The sequence below is a fragment of the Rhinoraja longicauda genome, chromosome 4 (assembly GCF_053455715.1).
Source record: "Rhinoraja longicauda isolate Sanriku21f chromosome 4, sRhiLon1.1, whole genome shotgun sequence".
NCBI lineage: Eukaryota > Metazoa > Chordata > Chondrichthyes > Rajiformes > Arhynchobatidae > Rhinoraja > Rhinoraja longicauda.
The window spans coordinates 43,327,594-43,346,496 of record NC_135956.1 but is presented as its reverse complement, the minus strand read 5'-3'; the positions used below and the strand labels follow the sequence as shown (position 1 = coordinate 43,346,496).

Genomic DNA, 18,903 nt, shown 5'->3' with positions numbered 1-18,903 from the left:
TTCTTGATTGCTTGAGGTGAGTTGCCTGCGGTTGGGAGTGAGTTACCCAGGGGTTGATTGTTAGGGGGTGAGTTGCCTGGGGTTTGGTTGCTAGTGATTGAATTGCCAGGGGTTGGATGCTAGAGGTTTGAATGTTTGCTGGGTGAGTTGCCTGGGATTTAGTTGGTGGGGCTTAATTTCCAGGGTTTGATTGCTAGAGGATGCGTTGCCATGCATTTGGTTCCGAGGGGATGAGTTGCAAAAGGTTGGTTGCTATGGCACGAGATGCAAGAGGTTGGTTGCTAGGGGATGGGTTGCCAGGCTGCGCTCCTCGCTTTGAACGCTGGGCCGTGCGTGTTGGGAGTCTGGAGGTTTCGCACTCGCGGCTCCGTGTCTCCTCTTGGCTGCGTCGCGCCGTCCTCGCCTGTGATGTTGCCGTGGTGACGGTGGCTGCTTCGTGCGCGGGAGGAGAGCGCAGGGCCGGCCCCGCCGCCACGCACAGCCCGAGGCCTCGGCCTGGCCTGCAGGCATACGCGGCGATGGCGATGAAGATCCGCATGAACACCAGGAACAGCCGAGGTCCCGCCGAGGAGCGGCAGCGCTGCCCGCCAGCTGGCGCCAGGGCCTTGCAGAAGGGGACCAGCCCGCGCCGGGATAGGCGCAAGGAGTGCACCCCGCCCAAGGCCAAGCCCACGCCCGGGCTTTTGGGGGTGTCTGGCAAGTGGGTGTCCGGCATTGGGGGGCACCTCTGCCTCGACGAGTCGGCGCTCAGCAGCTTGGGGACCACCATCCTGCTCGGTAAGGTGGTGGCAGAGGGTAGGATGGAGGAGGAAGGGAAGGCGGTGGCAGGAGAGGGAAGAGTGGAGGATGGAGAATGGGTGAGGGAGGAGGAGTGCAAAGGGGGGGGGGGGGAGGGTGTTAGAGAGGGGAGGGAAGGAATGGGTTTGGGAGGAGGAGAGGGGAGGGGGTGGTGAGGAAGGGCGAGGGAGGAAAGGGAAGGGATGGATTTGGGAGGAGGGAAGGGGGTGGATGAGGGAGGAGGAGAAGGAATGGGGTGGATGAGGGAGGAGGTGGGGTGGATAAGGGAGGGGGTGGATGAGGGGGAAATGGGTGGGGAGGAGGAGATGGAAGTGGGTGAGAGAGAAGGAATTGGGTGGGTAAGGGAGGAGGAGAGAGAAGGGGATGGGTGAGGGCTGGATGTTAAGAGGAGTTGTATGGAGGGGGGGGGGGTTATGGGAGAGGCACCACTTGGTCTATCTCTGGTGCACTGTTTCTAACTTTTGTGGAAGGGATTGGTGGTGAAACAGGATAATGTAAGAAAATACGTTGGGATCGCCTATTCACCATTTTGACTCCTCTCTCACAGCAATCATCGTGGGAATTTTGCATTGGTGAGTACATTGCAATAAATGTAAGGTTATCACAGCTGCTGGTTGGATACTGAATCCAATGACATTTTAGTCACATGAAAATAATTTGATGTAATGAACTACTGCATAGCCAACCTTATGAATGAAAATCAATATTGCTTATTCGTGGTGTACTAAGTATTCTATCTCCTTTTTATAAACTGTGATGCAGAATATGATAAATGGGTGGTTTTATTACTTGGATTAGTTATCAACTTGGTGAAAAGGGTTTGAAATTCAACATGTTCTGGGAAAAAATTGAGCAGTTTTAAGGAGAGATTTGAGTAAATCTGATTTTCCCACCTTTCACTGCCAATGTGTTGCAATTTGTTATTAAATGAATTGTTAGTCATGACCCAATTTGTGAGAAGACGTGAGTTTATTTTTTGAAAAGGTGGAAACTTTATTCCCATTGCATTTTGCGCAAGAAATTGCAGCGAATTGTGGACGCAGCCCAGACCATCACAATAACCATCCTCCCTTCTATTGAAGATAGACACAAAAAGCTGGAGTAACTCAGCGGGACAGGCAGCACCTCTGGAGAGAAGGAATCCATTTATACCTCACGCTGCCTCAGCAAGGCCAGCAGCATAATCCAGGATGAGTTGCACCCTGACCACTCCCTCCTCCCCTCTCCCATAAGGTGACCCACACCTCCAGATTCAGGGACAGTTTCTTCCCAGCTGTGATCAAGCAACTGAATCATTCTACCACAACCAGAGAGCAGTGCTGAACTACTATCTAGATCGGACTTTGTTGGCTTTACCTTGCACTAAACATTATTCGCTTATCATGTATCTATACACTAAATGGATCAATTGTAATCATGTATTGTCTTTCTGCTGACTGGTTAGCACGCAACAAAAGCTTTTCACTGTACTTCGGAACACGTGAAAATAAACTAACTAAAGAGATGTATTTGTTACATTAGATGTGTATTGAGTCTGATTCCAGTATGGTAATGTAAGAGCTATCATATAATTAATTTTTCTCAATGTTTGGTCAGGTTGGGGAGATGAAAAATTGCACTATAGTGGGTGAGATTAGTTTTTAGGTGGTGAAAGGAGCTCAGGTTCATTGTCAACCCTGCGCAGGAGGGCTGGGGAGGAAAACAAAGTGTTGACTAAATCCTGGAGTCTGAATCAAGGAAGAATGGCTGGTCACTTAAAATAAAATATGCCAAGAAAAAACAACGTTTAACAATTTTCTAGTTCGTTTGAAGATGTAAAAGCTGAGTTGATAGAAGGAACCTGTGGCTCAGGTGTGTTTGAAATTTGTGAACGCACACAATGAACTCAGGTTATTGAGGGAAGTGTGGAATGTAGATTGGTTATTACAGAGAAGAAAGAAAGTCAGAATAAATATGTCTTTTGGGGGCTAGAATGATGTGAGTAGTTGAGTGCTCCAAGATTGCTTCTTGACCCTTTGATTGTTTTCTATTTGTTTTAATGACTTGGAAGAGGGGTTGCAGTGTAACATATCCAGGTTTGCTGATGACATGAATGCTGTGGGAGTGCATGCAGTGAGGAGTTTATTTGGATTCCTTAGTGGGGTGTAGAAGTCCATTGGACAAAAACATAGCAGATGGAGTTTAATGTAAAAAGTTGTGATGTTTCACAGGCTCCCCAGATTTGTGGCTGTGAGTTTGCACTGATGAGCAGGCCATAGTGTTCAAACAATTGACACCATACACGCAAAACATAATGTAGAAAGAAGGAACTGCAGATGTTGGTTTACACAAAAGAGCACAAAGTACTGGAGTAACTCAACGGGTCAAGCAGCATCGCTGAAGAAGAGTCTCCACCTGAAACATCACGTATCCCCATTCTCTGGAGATACTGCTTAACCCACTGAGTTACTCCAGCATTTTGTGCCCTTTTGGGCAAAACAAAATTATGTTCCGTGGTGTGCCTTGTGTAATTGATGGAAGGAAGATGCCTCCTCTCAACCACCCACCAATCAGTCCTCTGGGACATCTCCCAGTTCCACATGGGTCTCACCAGTCACTTCAGAAAACATAGAATCTGACTGGAAGTAGATTGTCCTCAACCCTGATTAATTGCTGAGAGATAGGAAATTAGATTTATTAGCTTTGTGAAGAGGCTGAAAGCTAGTCAGTTCTCCTAAAGGTTTTTGGTTTGTCAGTATACTCTGACCCAAGGGTAGAACCATGTTGGTCGTTGTTCAATATTTTTGTCTTGGGCATAACTCAGGATTGAGGTTGATAGGATTCAATTGCTGTCCTTGTAGGTACTGAGGCAACTGATAAGGCCAATATGGATCTTGCGGCCTCTGCTGCAGTGGGCCAGTTGGTGGAGTTTGTGTGGTAGAGTCTCTGCCACTTACACTAGGTTCCATCAGTTTTAGCCAAATGGATCAGCCTCTGGTGCCATCCTAAGCACTACTTTTCCAACATGTGTGGTCAAGCACTAGGTTTCTCGTAGGTTTTGTTTAGTTTATTGTTGCGTGTACCAAAGTACGGTGAAAAGCTTTTTTGTTGCGTGCTCTACAGTCAGTGGAAAAACTCTACATGGTTACAATCAAGCTGTCCACAGTGTACAAAGACAGGATAAAAGGAATAACGTTTATTGCAAGATAAAGTTCGATTAAAGATAGTCCAAGAGTAGGTCAGGTAGGTCAGGCCTGCTCTCTCGTTAGTGACAGAATGGTTCAGTTGCCTGATAACAGCTGGGAAGAAACTGTCTCTAAATCTGGAGGTATGCTTTTTCACACTTCTGTACCTCTGCCTGATGGGAGAGGGGAGAACAGGGAGTGTCTGGGATGAGACTCATCCTTGATTATGCTAATGGCCTTGTCGAGGCAACGTGAAGCGTAGGTGGAGTCAATGGAAGGGAGGTTGGTTTGTGTGATGATCTGGGTGGTGTCCACAATTCTCTGCAATTTCTTGCGGTCTTTGGAGCTGTTCCCAAACCATGCTGTGATGCATCCCGATAAAATGCCTTTCTATGGTGCATCTGTAGAAGTTGGGGAGAGTTATTGTGGATGTGCTGACATCCTAAGCCTTCTTGGTGTGCTTTCTTGGCGTGCTTTCTTGGCCATTGCTTCAATATGACCAGTCTAGGACAGGTTGCGGGTGATATTTACTCCTAGGAACTTGAAACCTGAAACCTTCTCTACTTCGGCGCCGTCAATGTATACCAGGGTATACTTCACTTCCTGAAGTCGATCACTATCTCCTTTGTCTTGCTGACATTGAGGGAAAAGTTGTTATCTTGACACCAGATTATGAAGTTCTCAATCTCCTTCCTGTATTCCGTCTCATCATTATTTGATATCTGGCCCACTAAAGTGGTGTCATCTGCAAATTTGTAAATTGAGTTGTATATGTATTTGGCTGTACAGTGGTTTTCCCAGTAGTTGGTGACAAATAAATTGAAGGCATTTCTTAATTGTTTGAAAGCTAATTTCTAGCGGTTTATATTCACTGTTCAATTAGTGAGTAAAATTAAGTAAGTCTGCTGAATAAACAACTGTTTTATAGATCTTTTCTCAATTGTCAAAGCAATGCTTAAATTGTTCAATTTTATTCCAATTCACTTCAGGTACCATATAGCTAGTCTCTTTGAAAATAATCGACATTTCTCTCACCTTTCAACATTAGAACGTGAAATGGCCTTTCGTACTGAAATGGTAAGCATTTGATTTAACTTATTAGTGGTTGGCTTCAGGTTCCCCAGTATACCTACAGTCAATTGAATGGCATTGGGTAGTTTACCAACAGCTGGTTTTCTGCATCATTTGATCTATCAATCTGTAGCCTTGATTCTGAAAAAAACACCTGATTGCTGCAAATGAGCTGCTTTGTCAATCTCAAATTGATAAACAAACACAATCCCTATTACGTCTCGCACTACGGTCACAAATAGTAAATACCTCTGATTAAGCAAATTAATTTTGTATTTTAAATGAAGAATGCTTTTTGGAGGACATTGGTGTGACCTGACATTTTGATGGATACAATGGAGGAAATTAGATTAGGAAGAAGGAGAAATCCTGCAGTTAGCACTACATTCTGCTTATTGAGTATTAGAGCGATGGAAGCCTTTCCAGTTGAAAGGGACTATACAGTTGAGTGTGTCGTGGGCAAGGAGGATCTCAGTAAGCGTTGTAAACACCAGCGTTAAAAACATATTCCATATTTGACGGTCAGAATTGAGTACCATTATGCAAGCTAGTCTTATTACCACACTATATGGCCCACTGTGAACCAATTTTGCTGATTTCTGCTCCCTGTATTTTGGGATTTCCCATGTTCCCCAAATCTCTCCCACAATCCCTTCCAGTCTAAACAAAATCCAGCTGTTTACCTTAAGGTTGTAATTCTATTCACACTACACAAAGCCTCTCCAACCCTAATGTGGAAATAAAGTAAGATCATTGAATGAGGAATGGAACTAAGACAGTTGATCATTGCTGGTTGATTATTGCTCTTCATCTTAGTCTTCCTTTCCACCAGATGCCATGGAAATACTGTTAGAAGTCAGAGCATGAGCTCAATGAATTTAGAACTATTCAAATAACCACAGCTTGTAGAAATGAGGTATCTTTTTTGCCCAAAATTGTTAATTTAGAAATTAAATCTATTCATGTATTAGATGGTGGGGGGGGGGGGGGGAAGAGACTAAACAAATTAATTTTGATTGTAAAATAATTATTCTGATATTCTTTTAAATACTCTATATATAACCAACTAAAATGTCAGCTGTAATGTAGAATGGTTGGGCTTTCAACAGTGCTGTAATTGGAATAGAAAAAATAGTTTAATATTGCATGAACTTTCCATAGAATGTAGAATGTTCGTGCATTGAGCTGGAGTTCATTGTTCCCAGATATTTCTGGATTGTTTATCAATGTTAGTTTTGGACTTTGAGGTTTATCTTGGTCATATTGACTTATAATGCTTCTAAACACATTTTCTGGTTTTAGGGGTTGTATTATTCATTCTTTAAAGCCATTATTGAGGCACCCTCATATAATGAAGGTTTAACTTGCATAATGAACGATCGCTTGACTGAATATCCCTTGATTATCAACACCTTGAAGCGGTTCAACCTTTATCCAGAGGTTGGTAATTTATATGAAAGAATGTAGAGTATAAAAATGAAGACGCCAGCTGGTATTTAGTAAATTAAGCATTCTTTAATGTTCTCCCTTCTTCCCTTTACCCTGATATTGATTTCGCTTGCAGCTCCATTGCACATAAACACAAACTCATTCAGAACAGCACTCCTCAATGCTGGCTTGTCTGTGATCTTACATACTCGCCATCCTTGCTCTTCTAGATTTCCTTCATCTTCAAACTCAACCCCTTCACCTCCTCCTCAAATCCTCTGGTTTACTTTGTCTCTAGACTTTTACTTGGGAGATTGATTCATGTAACTTTCTGCTTGCAAAGCTTTTTTTTCTGTTTGGAATCAAGCATGTTGACTGTGACATGCATGGCTTCTGTAAGGCATGTTGCAATACTTAAAAGGCAGTGCCACAAATGATTTGTTTTTGGCATGAGGTGAGTTGTTGGGGCAATAATTAAAGAAGGACCATTGGCACGTTAAACACTTGGATGTCACTTTGTAGGAAGGAACTGCAGATGCTGGTTTACACCGAAGATGGACACAAAATGCTGGAGTAACTCAGCGGGACAGGTAGAATCTCGGGATAGAAGGTGACATTTCTTTTGATGTGTTGTTTTCACACCTTACACTTCCTTATCTCTGTGTCTCCCTCTCCCCTGACTCGCAGTCTGAAGAAGGGTCTCGACCCAAAACGTCACCCATTCCTTCTATCCAGAGATGCTGCCTGTCCCACTGAGTTACTCCAGCATTTTGTTGTCACTACTCTTTTATTAGTGCCTCCAGTTTTATAATATTTCCCTGCACTAACATTGTGGCTAGCGACTCCACTTTGTGGCTAGCTCAGTGTGGCACTGCCTGAGTATTGCGCCACGCACCTCGGAGCTCATGTCCTGAATATACTTGAAAACCCAAAGCCTTCTGCCAATTGGCTGGGATTGCTACTGATATTCAGGTGTGTCATTGTGATTGTTTTTCTACAAAACTATACATGTTGTTGACAATAATGATTGCTGCCTCATAAACAAGCTTTTGGGTGATTGTCACCAGATGCCAGGAGAAATTTCTTCAATGCCTGGGTGATGAACCCCATTAGTGGGATGGGATGGGGTAACATTCTTGAGCCTGTTTAAGCTCTTATCTTCAGGTATCATTTGTATGAGAACTATGGGAAGCGCAATATTTGGTTTAAAGCTGAACTCTGTGTAATGGGAAGACTTGACTCTTTTTTCGGTAGGTAGTGCTGTCTAGCTGGTACCGCATTTACATTGCCATTGCAGATTTTCTTGGCATTTCGACCAAAATATGTTGGCGTGTGGACCGAGGTCAGGGCTTCACTCCTGTGGAGAGTTGTGAAGGCAAGTTATTTGCATTGCACGTACTTCAAAACCTGCTTTTGAATATTTACACAGGTACTAAGCAGAAAATGTCTTTTGTTTTTATTCAACAGGAATGGGAGACCCTGCCTATTTTTATGTCACATTCGTTTTTATCCTAAATGGGTTTATGATGTCACTATTTTTCATTTATGGAACATACTTGAGGTAAGAATATTTCAGTACCCTTAATAAATGAATCTGCCACATGTTGGTTTGGAAATAATCATGTTTTTTTGTCCTAGGGCCAGTTACTTGACCTGCCCAACTAGCAGGTTCAGTCAGTTATCACAACCAGTAACTGGGAGATTGATCATTATTGAATTATTTTAGTAAATGCTTGTTGACATGTACATCTTTGCATTTATGGTGCAATTAATATGTTAATTGTTTTATGTAAAGTATCTTTTAGGAGGTTGCATTAGTTTGAAAAATCTAATTTACGTGAATTGTTGATCAATGTGAAGTTGGTTGCCTTTTGTGAGAGGTTTAGTTGGATCATGGCCAATGCTGCAGTATTTCAAGTCGAGTGTATTGTTACACGCACAAGTACAGAGAGGTACACGGTTCAAGGAAAACCTTTCTTGCTAGCAGCAGCAGCATAGGGTCAAGCAAACACACAAAATCATGTACAGCACAGAAACAGACCTTCGGCCCACAGTGGCTGTGCCAATCATGACACCAAGTTAAACTAAACTCCTCCGTGATCCAACTTCCACCATTTTCTGCATATCCATGTGCCTATCTAAAAGCCACTTGAACACCAGTATTGTATCCGCTTCTTCCATCAGTATGGGTTAGTATGGGTTGATTAGTACGGGTGTTAGAGTTTATGGGGAGAAGGCAGGATAATGGGGTTAGGATAGATCAGCCATGATTGAACGGCAGAGTAAACTTGATAGGCCAAATGGCCTAATTCTGCTCCTATCATTTATGATCTTATGATCAACTTGGCAGTGTTCCAGGCATCCGGTTGTAAAACAAAACATGCCCGATGTATTGCCTTTAAACTTTCTCCCTCTGACCTTTAAGATAAAGCCCTGTAGTCTTTGACATTTCCACCCTGTCTATCCTATCTGTGTCTCTCATAACTTTATATAGTCTATCAGGTCTCCCCTCAACCTCCAATGCTCCAGAGAAAATCCAAATCAATCCTTGCAGCTAATATCCTCTAATCCAGACAGCCGGCTGTTGGACCTTTTCTGCACCCTCTCCAAAGCCTCCACATCCTTCTTGTAATGTAATGATCAGAACGGCATACAATTCTCCAAATACAGCCTAACCAAACCTGCAACATGACTTCCTGATTCTTGTACTTGTGGCCCGACCAATAAAGGCAAACATACCATAAATAACCTTTACTAGCCTATCTACTTGTGTTGACACTTTCAGGGAGCTATGGATTTGTACCCTGAGATCCATCTGTACATCAGTGCTGTTAAGAGTCTGGTTTATTTTCACCTACATGTTTAGACCGTAATGTTGTATCCTTATTGTTTTGATGTGGTTATGCCTTAATCTTAATTGTTAACTGTGTGTTTGTGTTGTCATTTGTGAGCCGAGCACCAAGGCACATTCCTTGTATATGCATACTTGGCCAATAAACTTATTCATTCATTCATTCATTCATTCATTCATTCATTCATTCATTCATTCATTAACTGTATTCCTTCCCCTTAGATTCAACATCCCAAAGTAGAACACCTCACATTTGCTTGAATGAAACTCTATCTGCCATTTTTTGTGCAGTATCCTTAACTGCCTTCTGCAACTTAATCAATTTTGGTGTCATCTACATACTCACTAATTTACATTTATGCCCAAAATGTTTGTTTATACCACCCTCGATGTTTAAAAACTTGCCCCTCAGGTTCCTATTAAATCTTTCTCCTCTCACCATAAACCTCTAATTCTTGATTCCACGAGCCTGGGAAACAGGCCTTCTGCAGTCACCCAAATTATTCTCGTGATTTTTTTACACCTCTATAAGATTACTCCTCAGCCTCCTGCACTCCAAGGAATAGACTCGGCCTCCACAGCCTCGGTGGTAAAGAATTCCACAGATTCACCACCTTCTGACTAAAGAAATTCCTCCTTATCTCCTTCCTAAAGTAAAGTCCTTTAATTCCTAGGATATGACCTCTAGTACTAGACTCTCCTCTAGTGGAATCATCCTCCCCATATCCACTCTATCCAAGCCTTTCACTATTTGGTATGTTTCAATGAAGTCCCCCCTCATTCTAGATAATCAGTCATTTCCCAAGGATAGAAGAGTCTAAAACTAAACTGAGTACAGGTCAAAGCTCATCATCTGTTAACCCACGCATTCCTGAGATCATGCTTGTAAACCTCCTCTGGACCCTCTCCAGGGCCTGCATATCCTTTCTCAGATTTGGTGCCCATAATTGCTCACAATATGTCTTTATTCCTACTACCAAAATGCATGACTCCACACGTTGCTACACTATATACATCTGCCACTTCTCTGCCCACTGTCCCAACCTGTCCAAGTCCTTTTGCAGAGTCCCTGCTTTCTCTGCACTATCTGCCCCTCCACCTATTTTCGTATAATCCGCAAACTTGGCCACAAAGCCTTCAATCCCCTCATTCAAATCATTAATATACAACTTGAAGAGTAGCGGCCCCAGCACCGAACCCTGCGGAACTCCGCTAGTCACTGAAGTCATCCTTGTAAATCTCCTCTGCACTCTTCCCAGATTAATGGCATCTTTCCAAAGCAAGGTGAATATTCAGGGGTACACAACGTATAGAAAAGACAGACAGGTGGGCAGAGGGGGTGGGGTTGCTCTGATGGTAAGGAATGATATTCATTCCCTTGCAAGGGGTGACATAGAATCAGGAGATGTTGAATCAGTATGGATAGAAATGAGAAATTGTAAGGGTAAAAAGACCCTAATGGGAGTTATCTATAGGCCCCCAAACAGTAGCCTCGACTTAGGGTGCAAGTTAAATCAGGAGATAAAATTGGCGTGTCAAAAATGTAATGCTACGGTGGTTATGGGAGATTTCAACATGCAGGTAGACTGGGAAAATCAGGTTGGAAATGGACCCCAGGAAAGAGAGTTTGTAGAGTGCCTTCGAGATGGATTCTTAGAACAGCTTGTACTGGAGCCTACCAGGGAGAAGGCAATTCTGGATTTAGTGTTGTGTAATGATCCTGATCTGATAAGGGGACTAGAGGTAAAAGAGCCATTAGGAGGCAGTGATCACAACATGATAAGTTTTACTCTGCAAATGGAAAGGCAGAAGGGAAAATCGGAAGTGTCGGTATTGCAGTATAGCAAAGGGGATTACAGAGGCATGAGGCGGGAGCTGGCCAAAATTGATTGGAAGGAGGCCCTAGCAGGGAAGACGGTAGAACAGCAATGGCAGGTATTCCTGGGAATAATGCAGAGGTTGCAGGATCAATTTATTCCAAAGAGGTGGAAAGACTCTAAGGGGAGTAAGAGACACCTGTGGCTGACAAGGGAAGTCAGGGACAGCATAAAAATTAAGGAGAGGAAGTACAACATAGCAAAGAAGAGTGGGAAGACAGAGGATTGGGACTCTTTTAAAGAGCAACAAAAGTTAACTAAAAAGGCAATACGAGGAGAAAAGATGAGGTACGAGGGTAAACTAGCCAATAATATAAAGGAGGATAGCAAAAGTTTTTTTAGGTACGTGAAGAGGAAAAAAATAGTCAAGGCAAATGTGGGTCCCTTGAAGACAGAAGCAGGGGAATTTATTATGGGGAACAAAGAAATGGCAGACGAGTTAAACCGTTACTTTGGATCTGTCTTCACTGAGGAAGATACACACAATCTCCCAAATGTTCTAGGGGCTGGAGAACCTAGGGTGATGGAGGAACTGAAGGAAATCCACATTAGGCAGGAAATGGTTTTGGGTAGACTGATGGGACTGAAGGCTGATAAATCCCCAGGGCCTGATGGTCTGCATCCCAGAGTACTTAAGGAGGTGGCTCTAGAAATAGTGGAAGCATTGGAGATCATTTTTCAATGTTCTATAGATTCAGGATCAGTTCCTGTGGATTGGAGAATAGCAAATGTTATCCCACTTTTTAAGAAAGGAGGGAGAGAGAAAACGGGTAATTATAGACCAGTTAGTCTGACATCAGTGGTGGGGAAAATGCTGGAGTCAATTATAAAAGACGAAATTGCTGAGCATTTGGATAGCAGTAACGGGATCGTTCCGAGTCAGCATGGATTTACGAAGGGGAAATCATGCTTGACAAATCTACTGGAATTTTTTGAGGATGTAACTAGGAAAATTGACAAGGGAGAGTCAGTGGATGTGGTGTACCTCGACTTTCAGAAAGCCTTCGACAAGGTCCCACATAGGAGATTAGTGGGCAAAATTAGGGCACATGGTATTGGGGGTAGGGTACTGACATGGATAGAAAATTGGTTAACAGACAGAAAGCAAAGAGTGGGGATAAATGGGTCCCTTTCGGAATGGCAGGCAGTGACCAGTGGGGTACCGCAAGGTTCGGTGCTGGGACCCCAGCTATTTACGATATACATTAATGACTTAGACGAAGGGATTAAAAGTACCATTAGCAAATTTGCAGATGATACTAAGTTGGGGGGTAGTGTGAATTGTGAGGAAGATGCAATAAGGCTGCAGGGTGACCTGGACAGGTTGTGTGAGTGGGCGGATACATGGCAGATGCAGTTTAATATAGATAAGTGTGAGGTTATTCACTTTGGAAGTAAGAATAGAAAGGCAGATTATTATCTGAATGGTGTCAAGTTAGGAGGAGGGGGAGTTCAACGAGATCTGGGTGTCCTAGTGCATCAGTCAATGAAAGGAAGCATGCAGGTTCAGCAGGCAGTGAAGAAAGCCAATGGAATGTTGGCCTTCGTAACAAGAGGAGTTGAGTATAGGAGCAAAGAGGTCCTTCTACAGTTGTACCGGGCCCTGGTGAGACCGCACCTGGAGTACTGTGTGCAGTTTTGGTCTCCAAATTTGAGGAAGGATATTCTTGCTATGGAGGGCGTGCAGCGTAGGTTCACTAGATTAATTCCCGGAATGGCGGGACTGTCGTATGTTGAAAGGCTGGAGCGATTGGGCTTGTATACACTGGAATTTAGAAGGATGAGGGGGGATCTTATTGAAACATATAAGATAATTAGGGGATTGGACACATTAGAGGCAGATAACATGTTCCCAATGTTGGGGGAGTCCAGAACAAGGGGCCACAGTTTGAGAATAAGGGGTAGGCCATTTAGAACGGAGATGAGGAAGAACTTTTTCAGTCAGAGGGTGGTGAAGGTGTGGAATTCTCTGCCTCAGAAGGCAGTGGAGGCCAGTTCGTTGGATGCTTTCAAGAGAGAGCTGGATAGAGCTCTTAAGGATAGCGGAGTGAGGGGGTATGGGGAGAAGGCAGGAACGGGGTACTGATTGATAGTGATCAGCCATGATCGCATTGAATGGCGGTGCTGGCTCGAAGGGCTGAATGGCCTACTCCTGCACCTATTGTCTATTGTCTATTGTCTATTGTCAAGGTGTCCAAAACTGAACACAATTCTCAACACAAGTGTGGCCTCATCAATTTCTTGAACAACTGTAACATAACATCCCAAATTTTATATTCAATTAAAAACACAAAATGCTGGAGTAACTCATTGCATCAGGTAGCATCTTTGGAGGGAGAGGATGGGCGATGTTTCAGGTTGGAACTCTTCTTCAAATGTTTTTCCTTTGTTAAAAAAGAAGCTGACTGACCCACTGAGTTACTCCAGCACTTTGTGTTCTACTCAAGATTCCAGCATCTGCAATTCCTCGTGTCCACATTCTATACTTGTATCCCTGACACGTGAAGAACAGCATATCAAATGTTTTTGCCACCTTATCTGCCTCCACACTGCCTATACCTCTAGATCCCTCATACAGCTTTTTAACCTTTTGCCTAACACCCTATATTCACTCTGAGGAACTTCCTGCCTACATCATTTGCCAAAATGTAGGTGACATCTGGTTGCTCACTTTCCCCCCTTTGAATGTTCCACAGCAGCCTGCAACTTTGGCACCAGGGAGCCAACACACCATCTTGGAGTTCCGTTTACTGCCACAGAATCTACTGTCTGTCCTGCTAACTAATGAGTCTCCATTCATTATAGCCCTGTCTGACTTCACCCTACCCCACTGTGCTCAAAGCCTGGTGCCAGAGACCTGACTGCTGATGCTGCTCTCCTCTGAATGGTGGTCTCTCCCAACAGTATCCGACAGGGATACTTGCTATTAAGGTAAATGGACACGGGATTCATGCACTCTCTGCCTGTTCCCTTTCCTGATGGGAGAGTATTTACTTTTTGCCTGCACCTAGTGTGTGACAAAATCACTATAACACCTATCTGATACTCACATTCTCCTGGACATCCCTGAGGTCATCCAACTGCAGCTCCAGTTTCCTCAAGCAGTCAATCAGGCTTAGATTATTCTCACTAGAGTGTTGGAGATCGAGGGGTGATCTTATGGAGATTCATACGATTATGAGGGGCATAGAGAGGGTAGATAATCAGTCGTTTCCTAAGGATGGAAGAGACTAAAACTAAAGAACCTGAATTATTGACTGTTTAAATCCCAGTACTGATGATGCCTGACCCACTGAGTTTCACCAGCACATTGCTTGTTAAACCCTAATAGTTTTATATACAAAACTTGCATATTTTTACTCACTAATCAGAAGTAAAACCTGTAGTTTTCCACACTATACACAGTAAATAAATCTATATTTCATGTTTGATCACAAGAATTGCATTTTCATTGAGTGTTTTGGATTTGTTTAATTTTATTTTTGGAGCTGGTTTGGGTAGTCACAGAGGGAAATCTTGCTGGATTTTAATTTCCTGCAAAGCGTTAACTCCCTCTCAGCCACTTTGCTCCCGGATCTTACTGTTCCACATCCTGCATTGCTAATCTGCTGTTGTGTATATGTCACAGATTTTTAATTCTTTAAACGACTTAATGAAATTCTTGGAAGTTTACCATTTGGAGTGGCTGCAGCATTGGAACTTTAGCCCTTGTGAAGTGATAAATATATTTGAGTGATGGGATTGGCTATTGCAAAAGCATTAGTGGTTTGGTGACATTGCTTCCTCCTTCTATCCTTCCTCTTTTCCATCAATTCCTGAAAACTCTGGTGGTGGAGGAACTGGTACCAGGTATAATCAGTATGTTATTTTGATAACAAATGGTGCAGAATATAAAAAGCACAACAAAGTTATTTATTCTCATCTGGGAGTTGTTGACAAGACGAGCTATCTCCAATTTCTGTGAGAAGAAAAAGGCGTGAGTGGAAGTTGGACCACTGGAAAATGATACTGGAAAAGTGATAATGAGGAATTAAGAAATGGCAGAGGAATTGAATAACCTTTTTGGATCAGTCTTCACAGTAGAAGACGCCAGCAACATGCCTGAAATTCAAGAGACTCAGGGGGTGAAGTGGCTATTAATAAGGAGAAGGTGTTTGGGAAAATGGAAGGTCTGAAGGTAGATATGCCACCTGGTCCGGGTGGGATGCATCCCAGGGATCTGAAAGATCCTTTAGAGAGTGTGGAGGTAGTAGTAGTGACCTTTCAAGATTCACTAGTGATTCCAGATGATTGAAAAATTGCAAATATTACCCAACTGTTCAAGAAGGGAGCAAAGTGGTGAATCTGTGGAATTCATTGTCATTGAAGACTGTGGAGTTCAAGTCAATGAATATTTTTGATAGATAGATAGATTCTTGATTAGTAAGGGTATCAGGGGTTATGGGGCGAAGGCAGGAGAATGGGGTTGAGAGGGAAAGACAGATCAGCCATGTTTGAATGGCAGAGTAGACTTGATGGGCCGAATGTCCTTATTGTGCTCCTTGAACCTATGAACTGATGAAAAAAACTGGAGATTCATCCAGAGAGTTGTAAATCTGTGGAATTCTCTGCCTCAGAAGGCAGTGGAGGCCAATTCTCTGAATGCATTCAAGAGAGAGCTAGATAGAGCTCTTAAGGATAGCAGAGTCAGGGGGTATGGGGAGAAGGCAGGAACAGAGTACTGATTGAGAATGATCAGCCATGAATGGTGGTGCTGGCTCGAAGGCCGAATGGCCTACTCGTGCACCTAATGTCTGTTGTCTATCTGAAACAAAAGCAGAAAATATCAGAAACATTCAGGAGGTGGAAAGAGAATCTGAGTTAACATTTCAGATTGATGACTGTCAGAATGTCCTTTGCTCTTGTAGTTTAGCAACTGACTGGCTTGCTAACTAACCAACTGAGAGGGTATTTAAGAGTCCACTGGATTGGGCCTTGTGGCGCAGGGGTGCAATGGTAAAGTTGCTGCCTTACAGTGCCAGGGACACAGGTTCGATCCAGACTCTGGGTGTTGCCTGTATGGAGTCCTCCCTGTGACAACGTGGGTTTTCTATGGGCGCTCCAGTTTCCTCCCAATCTCCAAGAACTTACAGGTCTGTAGGTTAATTAACTTCTGTTATTGTAAAGTGTTCCTGGTGTGTAAGATCATCCTAGTATATGGGGCGATTGCTGGTCAGTGCAGACTCAGTGGACCGAAAGACCTGTTGCCATGCTGTATCTCTAAAGTAGAGGCAAGTTCCATATGGGCCAGACTATTTTAGGATCAACATGCCCATTACTTAGTTTACTGGGTTTATGTTTATTTTAGTTTTTCTATTTTAGATTTATTCAACTTGTTAAATTGAAATGCTCCTGCTATGAACTTGTTCATCCTCATTGTTGTTTTGAGCCTCTGGTCTTTTTGCATTTCTTTGGTGTTTTTCATAACCTTAAGGCAGCACAAAGCACTTTGTGGCCAATGAAGTGTGATTCCTGTTATGAACGAAAGATGCCAACCAATCCCAAGCACTGAAAGGTGATAATGAGTGGGCAGCCTCTTTATGTTCGTGATTATTGATTGTTGGATAAATATTGGCCATAGGATAATTTGCGTACTCTTTTCTTTTGAACAGTCACTCAAGACCTTGGTCCCCTCTTGACTTTCCTCATTCAGCTGTGCCTTGGTACCATCCAAAAATGGTGTTGCGTTCATTGTCCATTGTTGACAACTTTTCCTTTTAGCAAATCTTGGTCTCTATCCTGTTTCTAACTGATGAAATGTATTGTTCAATATTTCAGTACAGGCTGAGCAGAAATTCCCTTCCATTAAATATTCAAGCTACTGCCTGAAGTTGCGGTTACAGTTTGCATATTCCAACTCTTTCCCTGGTCTGATACTGCTCCACATTCAGGACAACTCTGGTGACCCCAAGATGAGATTGGGACTGACATCCCAGTATAGCAGCCACTATATTCCTGCAATTCATCATTTATGGTGAAATATATAAACAAGAAATGCGTATTTAGAAAGTCCTGTAATGATTTGGTATTGCATAAAGTGTGAGTTGTAGAAGCTACAAAGGAGACTATTCGGCCTATTGTGACCATGCCAGCCAAAGAAGGTTATTTAGTCACTCTGAAGCTTTACAGGCTGCCGCTCCAAGTGTTTAAACATCTACTATAAACCTACCGACTCCCGCAGGTATCTGGACTATACATCCTCCCACACTGCCTCTCAAAAGACACTACTTCCTACTCTAAATTCCTCCTTCTCACTGCATCTGCTGCCAAGATGAGACTTTCCATTCTAGGACATCCGTGATGTCCTCTTCCTTTAGTAAACATAGCTTTCCTCCACCTCTGCCATAGATTGATCCCTCACCCATGTCTTCTCTGTATCTTGTGGTTCAGCTGTTGCTTTCTGGCCCTCAGGCGCAAAAGGGGTAGAGCTCCCTTGGTCCTCACCTCATTAGCTGCATCCAACACATCACAACATTTCCGTCACCTCCAACGTGATCGCATCGCTAGTCATATCAGCCCATCTTCACCCCTTCCTCAGAGACTGTTCCTTCCACAACTCCTTGGTTTACTCATCCGTTCCCACCCAAATCACCCTCTCTCCAGGTATTTTCTCAGCAACCGCAGGAGAAATACCTATCCCTACACCTCCTCCCTCGCCTACATCCAGGAATCCCAGCAGTTCTACCAGGTGTGGCAAAGATTCATGTGTACCTCGGCTAGCGCCATCCACTGTGTCACAATGCAGTTCACAGTGTGGCCTCCTGTACATTAGCGAGACCAAGCGTAGAATTGCACTCGGTCCGCCAGGTATCCTGAATCTCCTGGTTGCTAACCATTTTAACTCCCTTTCCCATTCCCACGTTAACCTTTCTGTCCTGTGCCTCCTCCACTGCCAGAGTGAGGCCACAAGCAAACTAGAGAAACAGCACCTCATATTACGTAGCTTACAACCCAATGCTATGAACATTGAATTTAAAGTAACCTCTAACTAAACCGCCACCACTTCCCTTCTCTGTGCCCCACCTGGACATGCACCTATTTCTCCCCTCCACTACCCCCCCCCCCCCAAATTGGTTTGAAGAAGAGTTTTGACCCAAAATGTCACCTATCCATGTTCTCCAGAGATGCTGCTTGACCTGCTGAGTTACTCGATCACTTTGTGTCCTTTTGTGTTTAAAAATAATGACGGTTTTGTTGCCACTGTCCCTAAAGGCAGTGACTTCCAGAACCCCCCCCCAACAAAAAACGGCAATAAATGATATTAACCCCTATTTCTCTTTTCAGTGAGAGATATTGTATGGTAACAGGTCTTTGGGCCCATGGAGTCTGCTCTGACTATTGATCACCCATTTACACTAATCTTACATTGATCCTACATTCTCATCGTGTAATCTTTTCTGCTAAGAGAAATAGCAATTTCCTGTTCACCAGATTCGGGGCACTTGTTATGCAAGCAACTCAGTTACATTTTTCTGCTGTCACCCTTGTTGCAAAGTAAATAGCCTCAGTTTGGGCTGTCTCCACTCATAAGTAGCATTATACAGTAGTTGCATCACCCTCTTGAATCCTCACCTGTTAATACATCCTCCTTGTGTGAAAACCAGAATTTGGATTGTACCCTATATGTTGTTTTATCCTGCCATGCAAAGGGTGTCAGGGGTTATGGGGTGAAGGC

General features: G+C 43.3%; 1 protein-coding gene across 2 annotated transcripts in view; it reads left to right on the top strand.

Moving 5' to 3' along the window:
• The first annotated feature begins 371 nt into the window (after nt 1–371).
• Nucleotides 372–18,903, top strand: part of dpy19l1l (dpy-19-like 1, like (H. sapiens)) — a 76,541-nt gene continuing 58,009 nt past the window's right edge. For both annotated transcript variants that reach the window (XM_078397610.1, XM_078397608.1), the window contains exons 1-6: nt 372–777; nt 1,346–1,370; nt 4,952–5,039; nt 6,336–6,473; nt 7,716–7,836; nt 7,929–8,022. In XM_078397610.1, coding sequence (XP_078253736.1) covers nt 519–777; nt 1,346–1,370; nt 4,952–5,039; nt 6,336–6,473; nt 7,716–7,836; nt 7,929–8,022 — 725 coding nt within the window. In that variant the 5' untranslated portion in view covers nt 372–518. The remainder of the gene's footprint in view (nt 778–1,345; nt 1,371–4,951; nt 5,040–6,335; nt 6,474–7,715; nt 7,837–7,928; nt 8,023–18,903) is intronic.